The sequence below is a fragment of the Tasmannia lanceolata genome, unplaced genomic scaffold, assembly GCF_043159265.1.
Source record: "Tasmannia lanceolata isolate RefF3 unplaced genomic scaffold, GAP_Taslan_0.1 ptg000008l, whole genome shotgun sequence".
NCBI lineage: Eukaryota > Viridiplantae > Streptophyta > Magnoliopsida > Canellales > Winteraceae > Tasmannia > Tasmannia lanceolata.
This window is the reverse complement of record NW_027518685.1, coordinates 15,510,397-15,532,560: the sequence shown is the minus strand read 5'-3', so window position 1 is coordinate 15,532,560 and position 22,164 is coordinate 15,510,397. Positions and strand designations below refer to the sequence as shown.

Genomic DNA, 22,164 nt, shown 5'->3' with positions numbered 1-22,164 from the left:
TTGTTGCTGAAAATTTTCTTTTTTCCTTTATTGCTTCTTATTTATATGGTAGACCACATGATGAATGCTTCATTGAATTGAAACAAAATAACAATAAAAAATATCCTCTCCATTGAATCTTGGGAAAATTACGAAGTTCTAACTTGTCAATCACATTACTCATGATAAAATAGTAGTCTAATTATTGTTTGATGTCTGTCCTTTTCCTTCTCTTTCTTCTTTTTTCTGTTTCTTGGATTTATATGGTTGGCAACATGATGAATGCTCTTATTGTGATGAATTTTAAAATGTTTGGGTGGTGGTGGTGGTGGTGGTTTTTTCTTAGTTTCTTATGAGTGCTCTCTTGTTTCATTCAATCAAGTTAATGCTAAACTAAAATTGGTGGCCTCTTTCAATTTTGAATAAAACTACTAAAATGTTCAAATCAAACCAGTGTAAGCTACTTTTCATTTTTCTTTGTTCAGGGTTGGAGTAAAAATTTTCTTTTTTTATTTAGAAGTGAAAGGAAAAGAAAAGGAAAAAAACCCAACATTTATTGCCACTGTTTGAGAAGTAGATACACAAAGGACACACCTAAGTAGGAAAAGAAACACCTGAGACAGTTCTTGCATCCAACCATTTATGTTTTTATGCGGAAAATCTGTCATTTTGATTTCATTAATATGAAGCAAAGTCAAGATAAAAATAAGTACAGAGTTTCTTGGATTTTTTTGAGGGCTGGTTAGGAAGACAAGAAGCCATCTAGTATTTATGTCACTGACAGTGATATCATGTCATTAGGGCATCCTTCGTTTTCCTTCCAACACATATACCCAAGTCGTAAAATTCCATAGCTCATTTACTGAATATCGTATCTTTTGCTTGTTTAACTGGAGGCAAGGCAAAGGGAAATCCCTTCTTTATGTGAATTTCAAGCAAACCTATCAGAGGAACTTAACTACATGGATTCTCATTCTCCTAACAAAGTCCCAAATGCTTGGGAATTTAAATGTAACATAGATCATAAACTTGTTTGGAACAATGAAATGTTTGAATCCAATTAGTGCTCCCTAATATCTTAGGACCAGGGATTCCTTTTAAGAATAAGAGATTAAGAAATTACCCTATTTTTTCATTTGCTCTATTTTGGTTACACGAAATTAACAAAATATTAAAAAATGTCGCTTAGATGATTAGAATTCCAATTCAATTTAAACTTAGTTGTCTAAATCGAAAATTAAATGTCTGAAATATCATATTGGGGTCTTCCTCAACATATTTTTGTTTAATTACTGGTTTAAACATCATATACATCATTAATTGCTCAGAAAATGAACAACCGACATGCTATATGCGTTGTATGATTTTGTCTTTGACCTTCATTCTCCCAAAATTATCTTTCATTCCATTGAAAAACCTATCATTTGATTCCCTTCATCAACAGTCTGTTAGAATGTATCAGATCTTAATAGATCTACAGCCCGGGTGATCCATTAGTCAGATCTATTTTTTTCCTGAAATTATCCAACGGTCACATCTATTGAGATCTGATATGTTCTAACATAGTCACAAATTTTCAAATATATAGCATGTGTTTCACAATCTATAGTGATATGAGTCCAATTTAATTAAAAGGTGAGTCTACATCCTTGGTCATCACATGGCTATATATCTTTTTTTTAATGGTGAAGGATTATATTAAGAAAGAAAGCGGAGAAGGATTATATTAACAAAGAAAGGGGAGAAACTCTGGTGTAACCGAGATGGTAAATACAAGAAGAATGGAGCAAAATGGAAAATTTACATAAGACCACGACCCCTTAAGGAGGAAGAAAATAAAAAATCTCTAAACAAATACTTCATTTCTCTAGTTTTGTGGATTATGAGTTGGAAAAATCTAAGATTTGCTAATGTTTATTTTGCAATAGAAAGGTTTATTGCTAAATAATCCATCTCCTTGGAGATATGTGCTGCTTATGTTCTTTGAGCTTCAGTTGTTTGATCTCCAACCACTTGCATGAACATCTCAGTCGATTAGAGAATTTTAAAGTAACAAATTAAAGAAATAAAAATAAAACCTGAATTTTAAAAATATTAGTAAAAACAAACACTTGGATGAAAATAAGGAATTTCGCCACTTTTCATGCAGAACAAGGGAACATGGCAAATGGGTTCAAGGTGGAATACTGAAATATTGGCTTGTTTTTCCTGAAGTCCTAAGCATCTGTACTTCATTTCATTAAACAAAAGGAAATAAAATAACAGAAGATTAATGTAAATTTCCTACACGCATTTTGTCCATTCATGCCTCATCTCACTCACGAGATTTAAAACTAAAAGGAAAAAAAGACAACCTGTCATGTTTAGGTCACAATCTATTCTCCTGATTTTACTAAGCACTAATAAAATTTTCCATTATTTTAGTACAAAGTAGTCGATGATAGATAACAAATTGCAAGAAAACTATTATACTAATATGCTTAATGTATCAAATTACTTGTCTTAGGAAAAAAATACTATAATATATAAGCCTAACATACACAGCATATTCCTCCTATAGATGCCAAATAAATTCGAGTAACATCAATGGTTGGTTCCCATTGATCCATGGATGTTAGAATATGTGCCCCATAATTTTAATGGAAAATAAATATGCGCCATATGCCTAATGTATCAACCTACAACTTAATCATAACCGGGATTTTGTGGAAGCTCACTAAAATTTTAGTTTAATTCGTTAAGTATATGTCGACATCTCGAACTCTGTATACAAATATGACTTCAACAAAAAAAAAAATTAGGGCTAAAAATTCTCCAAATTTGCAATACTTACACAATATGTTAATGGACTCAATCAATAGCCTAAGCACAAATTGATGCTTTTCAAGCCCCTTTTATACCATTCTTATTTTTCTAACTATTGATCATGAAATAAGAAAAATAAAGAAGTGGCTTTTACTCGCTTCTGTTTTTTTTCCCCTTCTTTTGCTGCTTAAATAATAAACAAACGTTAAAGAGAATCATATAAGTGGGTGATTTTTTGTGGTTTAGTAATTCTCTAATAGACCCACCATCTGATAAAAGAGATCAAGGATGATGATATCACTTGTAATGCCTTTACCTTGAATTTGGTTGCATATTAGAAAAGGCTTAAGGGAATTAATAAAGTAATTAGAAGACGATGGAAGCATATGGCCAGCCGTTTATGAAATGGCTTTGATGAGCTGAGAAAAGATGGGTTCTCTTTTGTGTTGTATTTTGTTTAGTGGCTAGTTGGTAGTTTTAAAAGGTGTGGTTGTGGTGTTGTTGTTAGAGAGAGAGAGAGAGAGAGAGAGAGAGAGAGAGATGCGAGCATGCTCCACTTAGTGTATTATTCCAACCAGAATAGCTAAGATGGGAGTAAAATATTACTGATGGGTGAGAAGAGTCAAAAGACATGAGAATATTCGGCATATTTGGCATAATTTATAAAAGAGAGATTGAAAAAAAAAACATAAAGTACATGAAATCAGGCATGCAATCAAGACAAAATTGCATTTAAAAATTTTATTTTTCATATGTTTTCTTGATAAAGGGCCTCTATATATGGATACCTCTAAAAATTTGCATATACAATAATTTCGAAGTTAAATATCATTGTTTACAGATAATGGTTATAATAATTTTAGAGTGATGTAACTGAAGAGGCCTCAATGCAACATTTCTTAATCAGATTAACTTAAATAATTGTATTCGCAAATAAGGACCAGCTTTGGTGGCATCCAAAGAGGCCCATATGTTTTCTCTCAGTAACACGGACAATTTTATCATATGTACCTACCGAAAGCCAAACCATGACATTGGCATATACGTTGCCAATGCTAATTGAGTCCCATAAGGTGGAAGCATGTTGTAAGATGGTGTCACCCCACCTATTATCTTATGAGATTAACTAAAAAGCTGATCCCGTCTTGATCAACAAATAGTATCATGTGTTAGTGCACACGTGGCGTATGTCTTTGGTGATTGAGAACGTTGATCTGATGAGCCATCACAGGTTGATCATCGAATAGGCCACAGGGCGATCGAGGTAAAATATTAATTGCTTAAAGATTTCTTAAAAATACAACATTTTTATCATACTTGATCAAAGGTCTAGAATCATCCGATGAGTGTGAGATCAAGGGCAGTAGGGCAGATTTCTGATGAAAAACAATATCCATGGATCCAATATATCATTGTACACATGGACCCAATCTCTCTCTCTCTCTCTCTCTCTCTCTCTCTCTCTCTCTCTCTCTCTCTCTCTCTCTCTCTCTCTCTCTCTCTCTCTCTCATTCACTATTGAGTAAAAGTACACGTATATTGGCACAACCATGCATGTTTTGTTAGGGGTCGAATCCATCTTGTGTTTTCTTTTGTATTTGGTAGCTGAGAGTTTTGTGGGAATTGTAGTAGCCTTTAACGGCTGATTTAAATAATACATGACAAGGTGTGTTTGGCCCATTATCAAAATATGGTAGGGCATCTCAAAATAGTTGCATCCAAGAAATGCATGTTTTATTTATAATTGTTCATTTGTGACTAATTTTTACAGTAGGAAGCAACTTGAAGGAACATTCGCTTGAACACCATAGAATTTGTCTTTTTTTTTTGGTAATTAGTGCAGCTGAAAACCACCGAGAACATGGGTGTAGAACAAATCACTAATTCAACTTCTGTATTTGTCATCTTATTTGTAATAGACTTTTCAGGCATGAAATTGTAACGTACTTTTCAGGCATGAAATCTTGTCCGTTTAGCTTATATACACCTATTACGATATTTCTATTCTAGGGTTATTTTAGTCAAGTCTTTAGCTTATATTTAAGTTACTTTATATGGTTGACTTTGAATAATTGAATGAAAATTGGCTTTTAAGCTTTCGAGTTCTTTGAGAAATTTTGGGTTGCTAGGATTAGCCCCTGTAGGAGCATTTTCTAGTTTCACTTTGAAAACTCAACTTCGTCGGGATTGAAGTAAATATCATCTCCTTCGATGGTGACCGAAGTATTATATTCCTTATGCCGGTGCTCGAAGAGCCCTTTTTTGTAATTTTCTTTAATCTATTTTGCCTCTGCTGCTTAGCAATTCCATCAGCTAGTATCAGAGCATATTCTTTGCTGGGGTTGAAGAAGGCTGGTAGCGTCGTTTTCGTGGATTTGAGATGGCTACTGGATACCTTCTATCACTTTAAATGAGAATTGTTGAAAGTTAAGAATGGGAGGTGACACCATTCTCAGTGTGAAAACAAAATAAATGAACAATAAATAAGATGCATTAAAACGATATAAAGAAGTTAAAAAAAGGGAAATGATATTTACGCCCCTTTCATCACCGGGGACAACCATTTGCCAGTGTACTTTGCAATCAAAGCCACTGGATTTTTTTGACATAAAGTACATCATCTCCTGTTTTGCCATTGATACACTGACGTTGGGTGTCCCTGGTGATCAAAAGGGGCGTAAATATCACTTCCCTAAAAAAATACACAAGTAATATGTTTGCATATGCATTCTTAAACACTGGGTCATGTTTAAAATATTTAGAAGTTAAAGCTCGTTATAGGATTGGGTCGAGATTGGGCCTCGTGAAATGTAGGCAGGCTTAAATGGGTTTCCAACAGCCTAAACCGGGCCCAGCCCATTGACAAGTCCTATCTTGGCTGTTTTCCATGGAGTCAATTGGATAAGTTGTTCTTGTGATTGAGATGATTTTATCTTAATAAATTCCTGGAATTGACTATCTTGCTTGTATAGTATGTCATGTCCATTAAGGTTGTTCTCAAAGGATAAAATAAACCTAGATCTGGCTATTGTGCTCATATAGAATGTCATATCCATTGTGGTTGTTCCTAATTTGATTGTACGATAGCAAGCCTATCTAAGAATAAAATGAACTCCGGCTTCTTATCCATACGGAGAACTCCACTGGAATTGGGATTTTTAGAGTAATAGAAAAGGTGGTGGACATCATAGAGGTAGAAATGGGTAGTATTCTGCCATGAACAAAGTTAGAAACTATGTAAATCATTGATGTGCCTACTCAAGTCAAGCTCCAATAGGCCTAGAAATATTGCCCATCTAGACCACCTTGTTGGGGTTATTCACCACGGGGATAGAAATCCTTAGATAAGTTGTTCTTGGGATTAGCCATTCTACTTTGGATATTTTTCTTGAAATTAAAGTTATTTTGTTCAAAAATTTTGTTCAGGTAATATTTTATTCAATAACAAAGGTAGACGTGAACAAAGAATAGCAAGTCTGTCCATAGATTAGACCCCGGCTCACTGTCTCCGTAGTGAATAGCCCCGTTAAGTTAATTGGCCTGAAAATGTTGCCCGACCCAAAGTCTCAACCCCAACTTGGTCACTCTACCGGCCCAATTGCAGCTCATTGTCCACTCTAGGGATGACTTAATGGGCTCATGGGCCATAGATTGATCTAGTGGGCTCATGTGTAGTCATAGAATGCTATGCCGTGCCATCAACTATATGGCAGGCCATGGCCAAAATTTTGTGACAATGGGCTTCAACAATATTATGTTTGGGCTTATAAAGTTAACTAGAGTGCTCACTTTTTGCCATCTTTTGGCTTCAGGTCTTGATTTGCTTGGATCCTAATTGGTGTATTCCTCGGATACTATGCTATATTTTAATATAACTCTATTTGGATCATAACGGTCCATCCAACAACAAAATAAAAAAATCATTTTACCATTACGGGATTTGCTAGCGTCCTCAAATGCTACTGCGGTGCATGCGAAGAAATGATAAAAATGGCAGTATATGTGAGAGAATTGGGAGTACCCATAGTAATGCATGTATTTCGCGGAACGTCTGTTGCATGAGGGAGCAGCGTGCCACATCGGCTCAGATTTTGTGTTATTCATTTAATTCATCTGAGGTGGCTGCTCCTTCATGCATAGGGGGGGGGGGGGGGGGGGGAGCTTATACAGGCTTATACATAAGGGAGGCAGGCCTTCAAATTTTAAAGGGGGCTGGGCCCAATTGTGTTGGGCCTATTAAGGATTTAGCCCAACTCAACAGAGGCAACTGCCCCCCTTATCCTACATGTAGCTTCACCCCTGCCTTCATGCAACAGGCGCTCCACGAAATGTCTTCTGCGATGCTAGCAAATCTCATTACAAAAACTATGCAGTGTATGTTACCATGTGCGTCAACTGAGTGAATAATATTTACATATTTGTTACATTAATTATGAAAATAACTTTAAAATTTATAATAGACAATGTTATACAAGTCAGGAGTGATAGGTTGAAGGTCGCCCTTACAAAAACCAACTACAAGGGCACTCCCATTGGTCAATTTCAACAAAGTTCATATTATAAGGGCATTGAAAAATATGAAAACAGCATATATAAAAATAAAATTAAATTAATTTTATAAGAGATTTTGTATTCTGATGCTTCTGGAAAGCCCTGTATTCTTTTGTAATCATTTTTCTCATATTATTGAATTCTGGTCGGGGTCGGCCTAACCCCAAATTACCTACCAAAAAAAATATAAATCTACATAGCTCTATAATCTGTATTAAACCATATATAAAAGGAATGCTAAACTAAGGAGCGCCCTTGCAAAAATGGAGTGAAAGGGTGCCCCCATTAGCTGAATGTCACCATCGTGTACTTATTATGGTTGGAAGTCAAAGAGCCTTAATTGCACAATGGTGTCATTTAGCCAATGGGACACCCTTTCAACCTAATTTTGCAAGGGCGCCTCTCACTTTAGCATACCTCACAAAAAAAACTCGTTAGAGGACTTTTTTAATTCCTCGGACCCTACTAAGATTGAGGACAAGTCTGCGGATCCTACATACGGATCAATATTATTTTTGGACTCTAATTGGATCTTGAGATATGGATCCATATGGATTCAGAAATAGAACTGTGGACCGTTTTAGAACCATAGGTCATACATAAAGAACGAGAACTAAACCGTTTTACTTCCATTTGGTTTTCATTTGAGCGGGAGAAGAGAAAAGAGTAGAAGAAAAAGGAATCCAAACTGGAAACAAAAAAAAGAATGCCTTCTTCTTCTCGAAACCCTAGAAAATGGCGTTTCACATGGGAAGCCCTAGCTCACATTCCAACCCTTCGCCTTTTTCTCTTCAATCAGGAAATTAATCCATTCAATCAATGCAAGAATCTGAAATCTTCTCTGAATTTCGAACAGTCTTCTCTTCTCTTGAGCTGGATCGAAGAAACAGGCGATCAAAACGAAGGTTCTGTTGATTTCCTAATTAGGGTTCCTGTTCCTAGGGTTTTGATAGATCTCAGTTCTCCGGTCGATTCTAAAGCGAAGGATGATCATATCGAGGTTAAGCTGGTTCTGCTTCTTCCACTTGATCATCCACTCGTTGCGAATTTCGATTCGGTTTTGAATCCTGAGGGCGAGGGTTTTAGTCAAGATGAAGGGGTTTTGGACCGGTTTCTGCCTCTTTCCTTAGATTCTGGTAAGCTGAAATTTGGTGTTTGTTTTTATTCTTTCCCTGTTTAATTTAGTTCTTTCTCTAGTGCCTTTTTTTTTTTTTTTTTTTGCTTCCTTTGGTTTTACTGTCTGGTTGAATTAAATTTTGAGAGATTTAGTTTTTATTTTTTGTGTGCACTGTGTGTAAATAACTTTATTAAATGGAGCGAATGCGTTATGTTTTTATTTTATTTTTGTTTTTCATGCATTTATTTTAATTTAATTATTCTAGGTTAATTGAAATTATATTTACTATACACTGGGTAAGAAGTCAACCCCAACAAGTTAAATAAATCATCAAAATGTTATCTCTCTCTTTTTTGAATGGTCAAAACACTATTGTTTGACGATCATTTGTTTTTACAATTTAAAAATGAATTTTCATGAGGATCAGTGCTGCTGTTCTTTTTTTCTTTTCTTTTTTTGAACTGTAAAACTTAACAATAACAGGGTCAGTGTTGTTGTTTGCAATGTGAATCTGTAGGTTCAGAAAAATTATCCACAATGACTGAAGTTTCAGCTGCCATTTTTTGTATTTGGTTTTCTAGGTGAAACTGAGATAAATTAAGGATGTAGTACTATATAGCGTAATGTTATGGGGCCATAATTTTCAGCACCAGGTATCCAGTTTTAGCTCTGTAATTTAATCTCGTTTCTGGTTTTAGCCTTGTAATTTAATCTCAACGTTGTTGCTTGTTACACTACAATTGAAAGTCTGAAAGAACCCATGCAATCAAAACATGGCTGAGGAAGTAAAGGTGTCTGATAGTTTCTATAAATTCAGGAAACAGAAGAGCCTCTGTTGTGTTTGTACTTGGCAGAAGGACAAGACTCTTTTGCGGGTAGTTGCAAATATCATCAAGGATATGTGAATATGTCATCTTGTGTCTTTGCCAATGTTAACTGGGTATTCTGTGTGTTTGATACTGAGTAGTTGCAAATATCATCAAGGATATGTCATCTTTTGTTTTTGTCAATGGTAACTGCCTCACTGGGTATGCCATGTGTTTGATGCTATATGGACGGGGAACTGTTGTTCTGCTTAATATTGAAGCCTTAGTCATGTACACGGTATTTATTTTTTGTATTTGGATGATATAATCTGTTGGGGAATTTTTAGAGTGACATCCATAGCGATGGACTTGCATTGCTCGGTAGGGGTGGCCAACCGGTTCGGTTCTCGGTTCTCGGTTCCTTTTTTTTCGGTTCTCGGTTCTCGGTTCCATGAACCGTAAGAACCGAACCGAACCGTATTACACAGTAGGACCGAACCGAACCGGACCGAACATAATCGGTTCGGTCCGGTCCGGTTCTTCGGTTCTAATGGCTAATTATTAATTATTAATTATAATTTATAAAAACTTTTAATTAAAGTTATAATATAAGTTACTTTCTTATTATAAGAATAGTATTAACTATTACTTATTAATATTATAAGTAATTTATATTATTAAGTATATGTATAATAGAAATATAAAAATATTATATATATATATATTCAAAATTCGGTTCTTCGGTTCCGGAACCGAACCGAGAACATTAGACCCGGAACCGAACCGAATAAGTTCGGTTCTTCATCAGTGGAACCGAACCGGACCAAAAATATTTTTTTACAGTTCGGTTCCGGTTCGGTTCTTCGGTTCCGGTTCGGTTCTTCGGTTCTGGTTCGGTTCTGGCCACCCCTATTGCTCTGATGGTTGGAGATTCATTTGAAAGTTTCTAGTTCTGTACCTTTGTTGATAACACTCTTCCTGGATCATGTATTTCTTAGATATCTTAGGGCATTGATCTTACTCATCATTAACCTTTTATGATTAGGAAGAAGTTTGAAAGGAATACCAGTGAGTATCCATTTGTTATTGCCAATTAAGTTCCTTTGTTCATTTTTTAGAAGTCTTGAATATCTCCATGATGGGATGGTGCTAGCTCTACCATTTCCCATAACTCTACTATGGTTGTAAGATTTGTTGCATGTGTATTATATGCTCCATAAATAATTTTGTTGGACATACTTTGAATTGATTCCTAATAATCAGGTTCTTTTCATTGTTCACCCTATTTAGCATAGGAACAGCCAAGAAACAAAATGATTCATGTGCATTTTCTGCATGTCTTGTTTTTCAATTGATTCAGATTTGAAGAGTCTTTCTTCTGGAGGAGGTGTGCATTTTTACTGCAAGAGTTGCTCAACAAAGTTGACCAAAGAGCCTCTCAGGTAGCAATTGATCTTTGCGGTCTCTTACTGTATATCTTGTTTTGTAGCCATCATCTAATTCTAGTGACTTTAACTCAGATCCTGAATTTGGTTGACACATTCTCTACCTCTTCAAAATGTTTTTTTTTTAACTATTTTTTCTGCACCTCTCTTCCTTACCAATAAAGTAGTATATTTTATGAACGAGTACAAAAGATATAGTATGTCTAATGCCAGAAATGCACGGTTCGTGGAAAATAAGCACAAAATTATAAAGTTTGATATGTGCAGCAATGTGTTTTATAAACTCACTCAAATGGGGGTGATTCTCTACAACACAAGTGATTTGAAAAACTTGTTTTAATGAAATTCTGACCGTGTCAATCTTGACTCGCCAACTTGGTTCTACCTTGTCCATGTCCATTGTTAAACACTGGTATTTTTTTGTCAAATGTAAGGCTGTGGTACCAAAGTTATTGTAGTATCCTCAGTGGTTCCCTATCATGCATCATGCTTAAGCTCATGTATATCTGTTTTATGAAGGTAGTGTGCACATTGCCATAGATCCAACCGTATTGTTTGTTGGGATTGCTTTCCTGTCCATCACCCTATTTTACGACTAGCCTGACTCTTGTTCCTGGAAGTCACTGGAAGAGCTGCTTGTACAAGAACATCTCATATTCATTATAATATGATAACAAAATGAATAGGGTGATGTGGCCATAGTCATGAATATTTGCCTCGGGATTGTATATCTTGAGTTCACAATAAATGATAAAAGGAAAATATCATGATATTTTGGGTTATTGTCGTTTTCTCAAAATGTCGCAATAAAATTACAATATTTTATAAAAAGTCGGAGATATTTGTGACTGTCAGGAGGCCAACTGCCAAGTCAGTCTAATTGGAATTGGCTTGAGCTAGAGTGTAGTTTTGGTTTATGAATAAAACATAATAAAAAGTCATGAGAGGAAAAAAGGAAAAAAAACAACAAGGATAGATGCTATAACAAATCTCTCCTCCAATCAGGTTGTTAAAGCTCAACTTTGATGGCTCTAGCATGGGCAACCCCAGCCCAGCTGGAGTAGGAGGTGTTCTAAGGAATTCTAGTGGTGAAGTTCTTTGGGCCTTTTCAGGTCCTGTAGGAGTTGCAGATGCTAGTGAGGCAGAGGTTAGAGCCGTCTACCAGGGAATCAAGTGTTTGAACTTTGAAGTTTGAACCATGGGTGGTAGATAAGATAATAGTGGAGGGCGATTCCAAGAACGTCATCCGATGGCTTTGTGGATCCGTAGTCCCTCCTTGGCGTTTTGCTCACTTCTTTGATGAGATTCAAGACCGTGTGGAAGGGTCGTCAATTATTTTTAAGCATATAAGAAGATCTGCTAATAGTGAGGCCGATAGTCTTGCTAGAGAGGGAATGGAGAAGTTGGGGTTGGAGATGTTTGATTTCCTACCTCCCTGATTTTTGTCTTTTTTGCTTTCACTGGCTCATCTTCTTTTTCCTGTAGCTTCTATTTGTATTGTTTGGTTGACCACGTCGGTCTTCCATGTTTTCTTTGAATGAAATTGCAACCATTCGGAAAAAAAGACCCTATAGCAAATCATTTTTTTGTTTTTTGAAAATGATAACCATTATAACAAATCATGTTAACTAAAAGATAATAGAAAATAAAAATAAGATGTCTGAAGAAAATCGATTTGAAGCTTTGGGTACATTATTTCAAGGGATTTGCTAGGCCATTTCGCGGCAAGCCATTTCGTGGCTTACTCTTGCAGGAGAGAACAGCCACACAGGCTCACTTTTTAGCAGATTTTGTCTTATTCATTTAATTCATCTGATGTGGCTGTTCTATCCTGCAAGAGTGAGCCAAGAAATGATTTTCCGTGAAATTGCCTACCCAATCCCTTATTTCAATTGTGTAATGTGTGATTTTTTTCCATCACTGTCTGCCATGATCATATGTTCTTTCGTTCTTGAGAATTATTTTCTTAAAATATCTTTCTGTTTCGTCAAATGTGTTAGGCCATTGCTTTTCCAAGTCATCCTTGTACGCAATACTTTTAATTGAAGCAGTCCCTTTGAAAGGAAACATTGTCAGTATCATTCACTGTCTTCAAATATTTTCTTCTGCTATTGAGCTGGGGTTCTTTCTCAGTACTCCTGTAGCTTCTTATATGTTTGATTTGAGTCTGATTAGCGCATGCTTTCTGCCTTCCATGCATGCGAATTTAAAATTTACCTTATGAGACCACTATTTTAGTTTGACATGGAGTTTGTTGTTATGCCACATCAATCAGTTAATTCGTACAGAGTCATTGAATTAACTACGCAGAATTTTTATTTCAGATCTTTTGTAGAAATGCCATCGGTGGACTGGAGAGAGGTGGCTGATAATTGGTTTGGGTCATGTTGCTGCTCATTTGGAGGTATAAGTGAGAAATTGGTATCCAGATATGCTGATTCTTATATTTCTGAAGAAGGCATTTGCCTACTAGATGGCACATCTGTTATTATTTCCAAGGATGACCTTTCTGGTTACGCATTTCCAGACAGCTCTGATGGAAACACAAACTGCAATTCTGAACTTGACCTTGTGGTTAATGTTCATTTAACAGATGATGTGGTAGACTCTGGGGGTTATGGAAGTGGAGGCATATGTTGTGGGAATGGAAATGATGGCCCTACTCATATTTGTGAGGCATTGGATAGTTTGTCGCTTAATGAGGAAAGATCAATTGCAGGCGTGCAACACGGGCTTTCCCTGGAGGAACAGCACCATTGTTGCATTAGTGAAATAAATTGTGCTATAAATAATGCCCATGAAAGACCCTCAGATATTGTCTCTGTTACATCTTTAAAGAACCAAAAGTCTACAAAAATTGCTGAGCTCCAGACAAATCAGAAGTCGCCCCATAATGGCTCTCTCGGTAGTGGTTTTATGGTTAGAAACTCCAATCTGTCCAATGATATAGAATGGGTTGACTTTGTTTGCAATCAGTGTTCATCTCTCCTTGGATCATACCCCTCTGTTAATAATGGGAATGCGCCAGTGGATGGTGGAGTACGATTGTTCAAGTGCTACATCTCCACAAGCGTGCCCGTTTGTGGGTCAGGTAACATATTCAGGTCAGGAAATGGTAAATATATTACATGCTATGAACTAGATGGTATTTTTTGAACAGCCTAATATGAATTACAGTTGCATTTCTTTTGTTATTACAGTTTCTGATCATAAAGGAAGTAACTTATTATCTACAGAAAAATTTCTCTATCTACAATTTTTTTATTGTTATTGTGCTGTTCAAAAGTCATAGGGCTTTGAGCTTGTGCAATGTCAATTGTTTTGAATTTGCAAACAAAATTCAAGAGTATGATCTTTTATCTCCTTTAATGTAGCATTTTAGTTCATGACGAAACACTTTATTCAGTTCTGGACTTCCATAAGGCCACGTTTGAATACCTCATGTTTTGTATTTGGATTTGGATTTGAGTTTTGGATACAAAACACATCAATCATCTTCATGCTCATGTTGTACGAGAGAGACAGAGAGAGGGAGGGAGGGACGTCTTGCTGCTGCTGCTGCTGCTGCTGCTGCTGCAAGGTCGAGGAGCAGTGAGGGTGAGGCAATTGCCACAAATATGGTTTTCCAAATAATGTCTTGCAGAACAGATTTGAAAATCAGATCTTTTTTCACTGTAGCCGATTTGGAAATTTAAGGATTTGATCCAGATCCAAATCTCAACTGCCAAATGTGATAAATCCAAATCTAAATCTTGTGGGTATCCAAACACGGTCTAATTGTTTATGGATGTGTGGCCTTTAGTAATTGTTTATGACTTTTAGAGAATCAATTCCATTCTATTGTCGCAAAAAGATATGTTGACCTTGGAATTTATTATGGTTAAGAACTGTATAATGTCCTCCTTTTGTGCGAGAGTGCTTCTTTTGTTATCCAAGTCCAAAAAATTTTAGATGTTCCACTGTGGGTTACTAACTAGTAAGTACACAGAGGCCTGCTTTATCTGTTAAGGTTCATTATCAGAGGTAGATGCCCTGAACATTCTGTTTTAGTGTCCATTGATATTTCCATAAAGCTCCATTTCTTTTCACATCAGTGATTTGGTCGAGTTTGGCCTTTCAAATTATCTTTGTAGCTGTGCACGTGAATTTAGCCGTTGGTCTATAGATCAAGAAGGCAAAGTTCTCTATTACTCACAAACTATAGTGGAAAAAATAAATCAAATTTCTAGAAAGAGGGAGAGAAGAGAAGTAGAAGAAAGGACTTGAGTTGTTAAAGGAAACCTAGTCTAAGTGTGTATACACTGTCAAGAATAAAGCAGACAAATCTTTAGACCGATCGAAAGCCCTGCTGGTAGGAAAAGGATTCACACAAATGTATGGGATCAACTATCAAGAGACACTATCATGTTGCCGAACGCATACTTTTCACAGGAATTGGGTAATTTGGGAGCAAAGTCGGTTGATTGCCCTATGAAACCAAACCATAGATTGGATGATCATCAAGGGGAGCCTCTCAGTGACTTAGTTGTCTATTAGAGACTAACTGTGAATGTATTTATCTCATCATTACTCTGTCAGACATTGTTTTTGGCCATGAGTATGGTTAGCATATTTATACACTCACCTCTGACTACACATGTAGAAGCAGTTCAAAGGATCCTATGGTATCTCAAGGGAACACTCAGTATCTCAAGTGATAACATGATGCAGATGGGGAAACCTCACATACCGATAGAAGATCTGCCAGTGGCTATTGCAATTTGTAAACCTAGTCCCGTGGAAGAGCGAGAAGCAGGTTGTGGTGGCGAGATCTAGTGTTGAGGCTGAAGACATGGATATTGTACGTGTGACTTATGGGCTTTTGTGGCTTAAGATTCTCCTCGAGGAGATGGGAGTAAGAGTGGCTAGTCCTGTGAAGCTCCGTTCTGATAACCAGGCAAAACATTAACATAATCTCTAACCTGGTATTCCATGAAAGAACAAAACATAAGAGTTCGATTGTCACTTTGTGAGAGAAAAGGTGGAGGCCGAGATCATTCTTGTCCTTTAGGTGAACACGGAGGATCAAATGTTTGACATTCTCACCAAAGCTATTCCCAGAAATCACTTACAACAGATTCTTTTTTCTTTCTTTTTTTTTCTTTTTTTTTTGAAATGTAACAATTTTATTAGTGATGTGATAACCGGGTTACATCCACAGGGATAAGATGTCCCACCCAGTGATAACAGCAGCTACGCCAAACCCAGATGTGTGAAGAAGAATCTGATTTGAGAGAACATGTGATTACATGCTCTCAATTTTTATTTTTTTTGGAAATGGAAACATGCTCTGAACTTCAGACTTCAGAGATCATTTGTAGATGTCAAATACAAATCTGAATGATGTTGCAACCAATTCAGTACTTTCAAACTTATTAGAAACAACTATACTTCTAAGATCTTAAATGACTGAAAAAGGATCTTATTGAACTTTGTGCTGTAAAATATTCATTTACCTTAGATGGGTTTATGATAAATTAATGCCTCGTATATTAATACTTCCTGGTCTAGCATGGTATTTGAAAACTTATGATATTGAATGCTCTGAACTTCAGAGATCATTCGCAGATGATTGCATTGAAGTCTGAATGATGTTGTAAAAATTCTGTAACAGTCTACTGCCTGTCTGCCTTCTAACCATGGTTTTAAATTTCAGCTGAAATCCGAAATTTCGGATTTCCCAAATTTCGGCTTTTTTTAAATATAGTATTATTCCCCGAAATTCCGGTAATTTCGGTCGAAATTTCGGAAATAGTGAAAAAATATTTTTTTTTTACCGGAGTTTGGCCGAAATTTTGGTTTCGGCCTATACCAAAATTTAAATCCATGCTTCTAACTTCTTAGATGCAACTATTAGAATTTTATGCACACTGCTTCATAGTTGTGGAGGTACTTACTTAGTTCAGCTAGTGTTTTATTACAAGAGTGGGTCTTGATTAAAATATTTTGTTTGATATGGGTTGCATCCTGTTTCTCACCACAGCAGATTACGTAGATGGTTTTCTCTTTCAATATTGTGGAATCTGTATGACGTAGGGCATTCTAAGTCTCGCATTCTAGTCAATGCCCTGAAATATCCCTATAATTCACGTAAAATTTTATCTCTGAACTGTCTGACCTTGAACAGGAAGCATACCATGCAACGAGTGTTTGTGAACCGCTTGATGGAAAGTGCAACAGATGAATTATCATTCCGAACAGTGGTGAGGGATCTGAGGACCAAGAATCCAATGCTGCAAATTGTTCTTCTAAATTCAAAAGCTTGGTGTTGCACTGGATATTGCTTGGATAGTGAGAATGGGACTACTGAGCCTGTTTCGAAGATGGATCTGCACCCAGTTGTGAAGGTCTCTTTTTCTGAATGTAGTACCTTTCCAGAAGCTGAATCAAGGTTAGTAAATTTGGTGGTATATTGTTTCTTTGATTTTTGCATATTTGTAGAATGACAAAACAATGAAATTTTGTTGATTATGTGGATAGACAAATCCTTGATCAGATATTTCAGGAATTATCAAACTATTATTTCTATGATGTTAAAATGTCCTAGGTCCTGATTCTCTCTAAAATTTTAGCAGTATTGCTATTCTGGATGAGGCTTTAAGATATATTGGTTATTCTATTCATATCTTGTCAAGTTTAAGAACAAGAACTTACGCTTTGTTGTTCTATTAATATCTTGTCAAGTTAAGAACAAGAACTTAAGCTTCTCTCACATGCAAAAAAAGCGACGGTAGCAATATTAATTCATCAACATGGTCATTCCTGATCCCATCTGCATCATTTCCTTTATTTTTTTCCAATAAATTGGAATATTATTGTGAATCAGAGGGGGAGCAAAGACCACCAACACCCACTCCTAACAGTGAGGTTGCATTCTCCTAATAAAGTGGAGAAGCTTGACCCTTTATCTGTCAATCATTGGCCACCAATCAAGGATTCAATAATATTTCTCCTAAGACTTTTATATACTATTTTGTAGTTTCTGCAGTACTCCCAAGTTTCCTTGCAGTTCTTTCAGTTATAGCAACTAACAAGATGCATGGCTTGTGCAGGAAAATAGAGGAATGGGCAACCAAGAATCAAGCTGATGAAGTGTACATGATGTCACGTCCAATAATTGAACTGACCCAATCCCTGAAATCAGCACAGGAAAGTCTGCCATTTTCATGTTCTTTTTTGCAAGGATTTTCGTTGTCATACATGGAAAGGTAATAAAAAAACCTTTCATCTTGTTGTACAAGAAATGACAGGATTAGTCCCACTTTCCAAAGAATGATAAATACCTCCCAAGCTTTCCTGCTTGAGCAATTGAAATTTTCTTATGTTTGAAGTTAGCTTTGAGCGTTTGAGCCTTTATGCCAAGGAAAAAAAAAACTGTTACCAGTAATCCCCACAAGAACAGCACCCGTTCTTGAAATGGTGGAATCGAATGCGATCCCTAATGATTATTTCTCTGTCAAATATCTTCGAGACAAATTTCATTGCGGAATGACAATCTTCACAAGAGCGCAAGTTCTTCACTACAAGTATTTTTGTCCCGGGGCTGGTTTTGATAAGCCCAAATGCAACAGCAAGTTTCTCACTGTGGTGACGCAATTGAAAAGCCTTCTCTTCATCCTCAATATCAAGCAAGACCTCTGACAATTTCGGACGGTACCCCTCTAGTCTCAATTGTTCTGATATTTCATCCCATTTTCCATAAATGTTTTCCGCATCTGGATGGCCAGAATCCCCTGCTGCAAATTCATGTATAATGCCATTCACCTCAATTTTACTACACCCTGGCAATTTCACAATTCTTCTGTGAATCATCAATTCCCTCACCCTTGCCTTCTCATGCCATTTTCCAGCTGAGGCATAAATATTTCCAAGAAGAACATAGTTTCCACTATCACTAGAATCCATCTCTAGAAGCTTCCGATTCATACGCTCACCGCGATTTGTATCTCCATGAATTTTACATGCCCAGATCAATGTTCTCCATAGAACTGCGTCTGGTTCAATAGGCATCCTTTTTATGAACATTTCTGCTTCATTTAGGCGTCCGGTTCTAGCGAGTAAATCAACCATGCATCCATAGTGTTGAATCTTGGGTTTTATCCTATACTTCTTCTCCATACTGTTGAAATAACAGTAGCCCTCTCTGACCCAACCCACATTTCTACAAGCAGATAAAACCGCAGTTATCGTCCTCTCGTCCGGTCTTATATTGAACTCTTCCATCTGATGAAACAAATCAATAGCTTCTTTAGACTGCCCATGGCTAGCAAGCCCTGAAATCATGGCTGTCCATACAAAAACATCTTTCTCTTTCTCTCCAATCTTTTCAAACAACTCTAGAGCGCAATCTATTTGCCCACACTTTGCATACATATCTATCAGAGCTGTAATAACATTAGTTTTCGAACCCAGATTATTTCGACCAATGATCCGATGAATTTTCTGCCCAATACTCAGTGCACCCAAATCAGCACAAGCTCTAAGAACACCCACCACTGTTGCATCATTAGGGTGTATCCCATCATTTTGCATCAATTCAAACAGTTTCAGGGCCTCAACTGAGCGGTCCGCATTGACATAACCGTCAATTATCGAAGTCCAAGACACCACATCTCTCTCAGGCATTTGATCAAACATCCGTTTTGCAGAATCCAATTCTTGGCAACTTGAATACATGTGGATCAGGGAATTCTGTACGAATTGATCAGATTCGAGGTGGGTTTTGTAGAGGAGTGCATGGAGTTGTTTTCCTTCGGGCGCAGCGCGTAAATGGCTGCAGGATTTGAGGAGGAAAGGGAAAGTGAAGTTGTCTGGTTTGGGTGTTGTGGGGTGGTGTTGGAGTGTGAGGAAGAAGAGGAGTGCTTGGTTTGGATCTTTGCTTATGGAGTAGCCTCTGATGATGGTGTTGTAGAGGTATGAATTTGGGTTTTGGAGGGAATTGAAGATTGAGCGAGCGTAAGGGAGGTCCCCAGATGTGGAGAGAGCTGAGAAGGTGAGGATTTTGCTTAAGGCGAGGGTATTTTCGTCATTTCCCTTTTTGATTATTTGAGCGTGGAGTTGCATGGCATGGGGTAGAGAGGTGATCTCCATGCAGAGAGAGAGAGAGAGAGAGAGAGAGAGAGAGAGAGAGAGAGATGGTATTGATTTGAAAAGCTAACCTTGAAACTAGGTGTTTTCGTCTCTATCCACCGTAGTCTTTATTTCCCGGTGGCAGATTGGAAGGGCATTCCTAAAACGAGAGCCTCAGGATGCTCTACAAGATAAATGAATATACACGCCCCCCTTATGCCCCTTGTTGGACCCAAAATTGCCTATTACCGTGAAAATTTGCCCAGTATTGCTGGGAGTAAAAGTGACTTTCATGCGTATTTGTAGGTTATTTATTTATAGAGTGAAATTAAAATGAGATAATAAATCTCTACCCCTCCTAATTTACTTTGAACGGCCCTTTTAGTGGTTTTATTATTAATTAATCCTTGGTTATTTATGTTTAGAGTGAAATTAAAATGAGGGATTATTACTGTGAACGGCCCTTTTAGGGGTAAGACAAAAAGCATACCCTCCTTGTGTGAGGAAGGTCTTGTGTTAAGACCCTTGTTTCACTTTTTATATCTTGTTACGGCTTGTGGAGAGGATGGAGAGAGATACACGTGCTACTTAATTTTGATGGATCGGTAACCCAGGATCAGCTGTGGCGGGTGGAGTCCTTAAGGACAAGAGGTGTCTTGTAATTTGGGTGTTCTCCGGCCCAATTGGAATAATAGACTCGTATGAAGCTGAGGTTCGAGTTTTACTACAAGGGATAAGAATCGTAGAGAGATCAGATCTCGATAGATTGGCTGTTGAGGGGAATTCTCTCAACATCATTCAGTGGGCAAGGAGGAGCCAGCCACGTCCATGGAGATTCGCACCATGTTTGACGAGAATTTTGACAATTCAGTTGTGGGGGCATTAGTGATTTCTCAGAATGTGCAAAGATTGGCCAATTCATATGTCGATCGTTTAGCTCGAGTTGAAAGAGGTAGGCTATCTATGCTTGATTTTTTTACCACATTGAGAGTTGTCTTCTATTTGCTATTGTTTCTTTTGTTTTATTGCTCTTTATTATTCTCTCCCGCTCGTATTTGACAACCTTGGTCGCCCCTTTTTAATATAAATTGATTTTCCATTAAAAAAATGTTAGGTACGTCAAAAGCTCCAGAGCTGATAGAACACGTTAGGCAAGGCCCTTTGACCATAACATACCAACATGCTTCCGCACCCGCCGTCCTCGGCGGCCCACTCTATGATGACTTTTACTCTGGCCTTTTTTTTTTCCAGGTAGCCCTTTTCACAGGTCACCCTTTTCGTGACTCGAACATGGGTCTTTGTGGTTGCTCTGATACCAGATGTTAGGTACCTTACCGATACCCCAAAAGCTCCAGAGCTGATGGAACGCGTTAGCCAAGGCCCTTTAAACCTGTCCCATACCAGGCTGGGTCCCACCCAATCTCATACCTAGGCGGGCCCCACTTAGGATTGTAACAAAAAATAACTCTCTCTCTCTCTAATTTATCGTGAACACCCCTTTTTGGTGTTCTTGTGATTAATTACACTTTTTTGTCTACATAAAAATAACAATAAACCGACGAAAATCTACGAATTGTTGAAAAATACAAAGTATCCGACTAATTTGAGAACGATTGTTAGAAAAACAGCCTCTTTGGGCACCTCTAAAAATTATTTGCTTGTTGTTTTAAAGTAAAATATGAGTGATTGCAAATAATGATTATAATAGTTCTGAAAAATAATACAGTTAATGGCTTGCAGATTAACCTTAAAGCCCCACTTGCAATTAAAATTAACTTAAATATAATCTTATTTTTAAATGAGGACTAATTTTTTTGGCAACCAAAGAGGCCCAATGGTTTTTTATTATAAAATCACTACCTACTGTTTGTGAACTTTTTAAATTTGAGATGAATTTTCGCCCCCGCGCCACCTTGCATCACTAATCCTTCCTCTCAATAAATTTCAGCCGATCTGTACATTCCTTGATCGGGTGTGGATGATTTACATTTCGAATTGATGGCCTTTAAATGGACGGTTAGAAATATTCAACCAATTGGGTGGGACCACACATTGAAAATGTCTCCAATGTACACAGTCGGGGCCCATCAATTACACCAATGAGAGCCTTGAAAGAAGAATTTAGTACTCTAGGATATCTCTTCTGATTTTTTTTTATTTTTTTTAAAGGGAATAAAATGCCTCTTTAGTCTTTAGCATTAGATTTTGTACCCCAAACTGATATTTGAAACCCCTTACTTTCCACACCACAGTCATATGTCCCCTTCTTTATTTTAGAAGTTTTCTGATATTAGTAGTACCATGTTTTGATAATGACACAGACTCCCCTTGCTTTTTCCTTTTAAATTGGCTG

The 22,164-nt window shown here is 37.0% G+C and overlaps 1 protein-coding gene and 1 pseudogene across 1 annotated transcript; one reads left to right on the top strand and one right to left on the bottom strand.

Moving 5' to 3' along the window:
• Positions 1-7,868: 7,868 nt before the first annotated feature.
• On the top strand, positions 7,869-18,076 carry LOC143884540 (HECT-like ubiquitin-conjugating enzyme (E2)-binding protein). Its single transcript, XM_077388169.1, has 5 exons — positions 7,869-8,471; positions 10,619-10,700; positions 13,028-13,807; positions 16,870-17,133; positions 17,795-18,076. The coding sequence occupies exons 1-5, from the start codon at positions 8,042-8,044 to the stop codon at positions 17,952-17,954; spliced, it is 1,716 nt and encodes a 571-aa protein (XP_077244284.1). The 5' UTR covers positions 7,869-8,041; the 3' UTR covers positions 17,955-18,076.
• LOC143884541 (pentatricopeptide repeat-containing protein At5g66520 pseudogene) lies at positions 17,450-19,845 on the bottom strand (annotated as a pseudogene).
• Between the last annotated feature and the right edge of the window lie 2,319 nt (positions 19,846-22,164).

Excerpts from the sequence above, each read along its gene's own strand:
- LOC143884540 (XM_077388169.1), top strand. The coding sequence starts at position 8,042 with ATGCCTTCTTCTTCTCGAAACCCTAGAAAATGGCGTTTCACATGGGAA. Across the intron at positions 10,701-13,027 it reads TTGACCAAAGAGCCTCTCAG|ATCTTTTGTAGAAATGCCAT; the intron begins GTAGCAATTGAT and ends TTTTTATTTCAG. Across the intron at positions 13,808-16,869 it reads GGGTCAGGTAACATATTCAG|GAAGCATACCATGCAACGAG; the intron begins GTCAGGAAATGG and ends GACCTTGAACAG.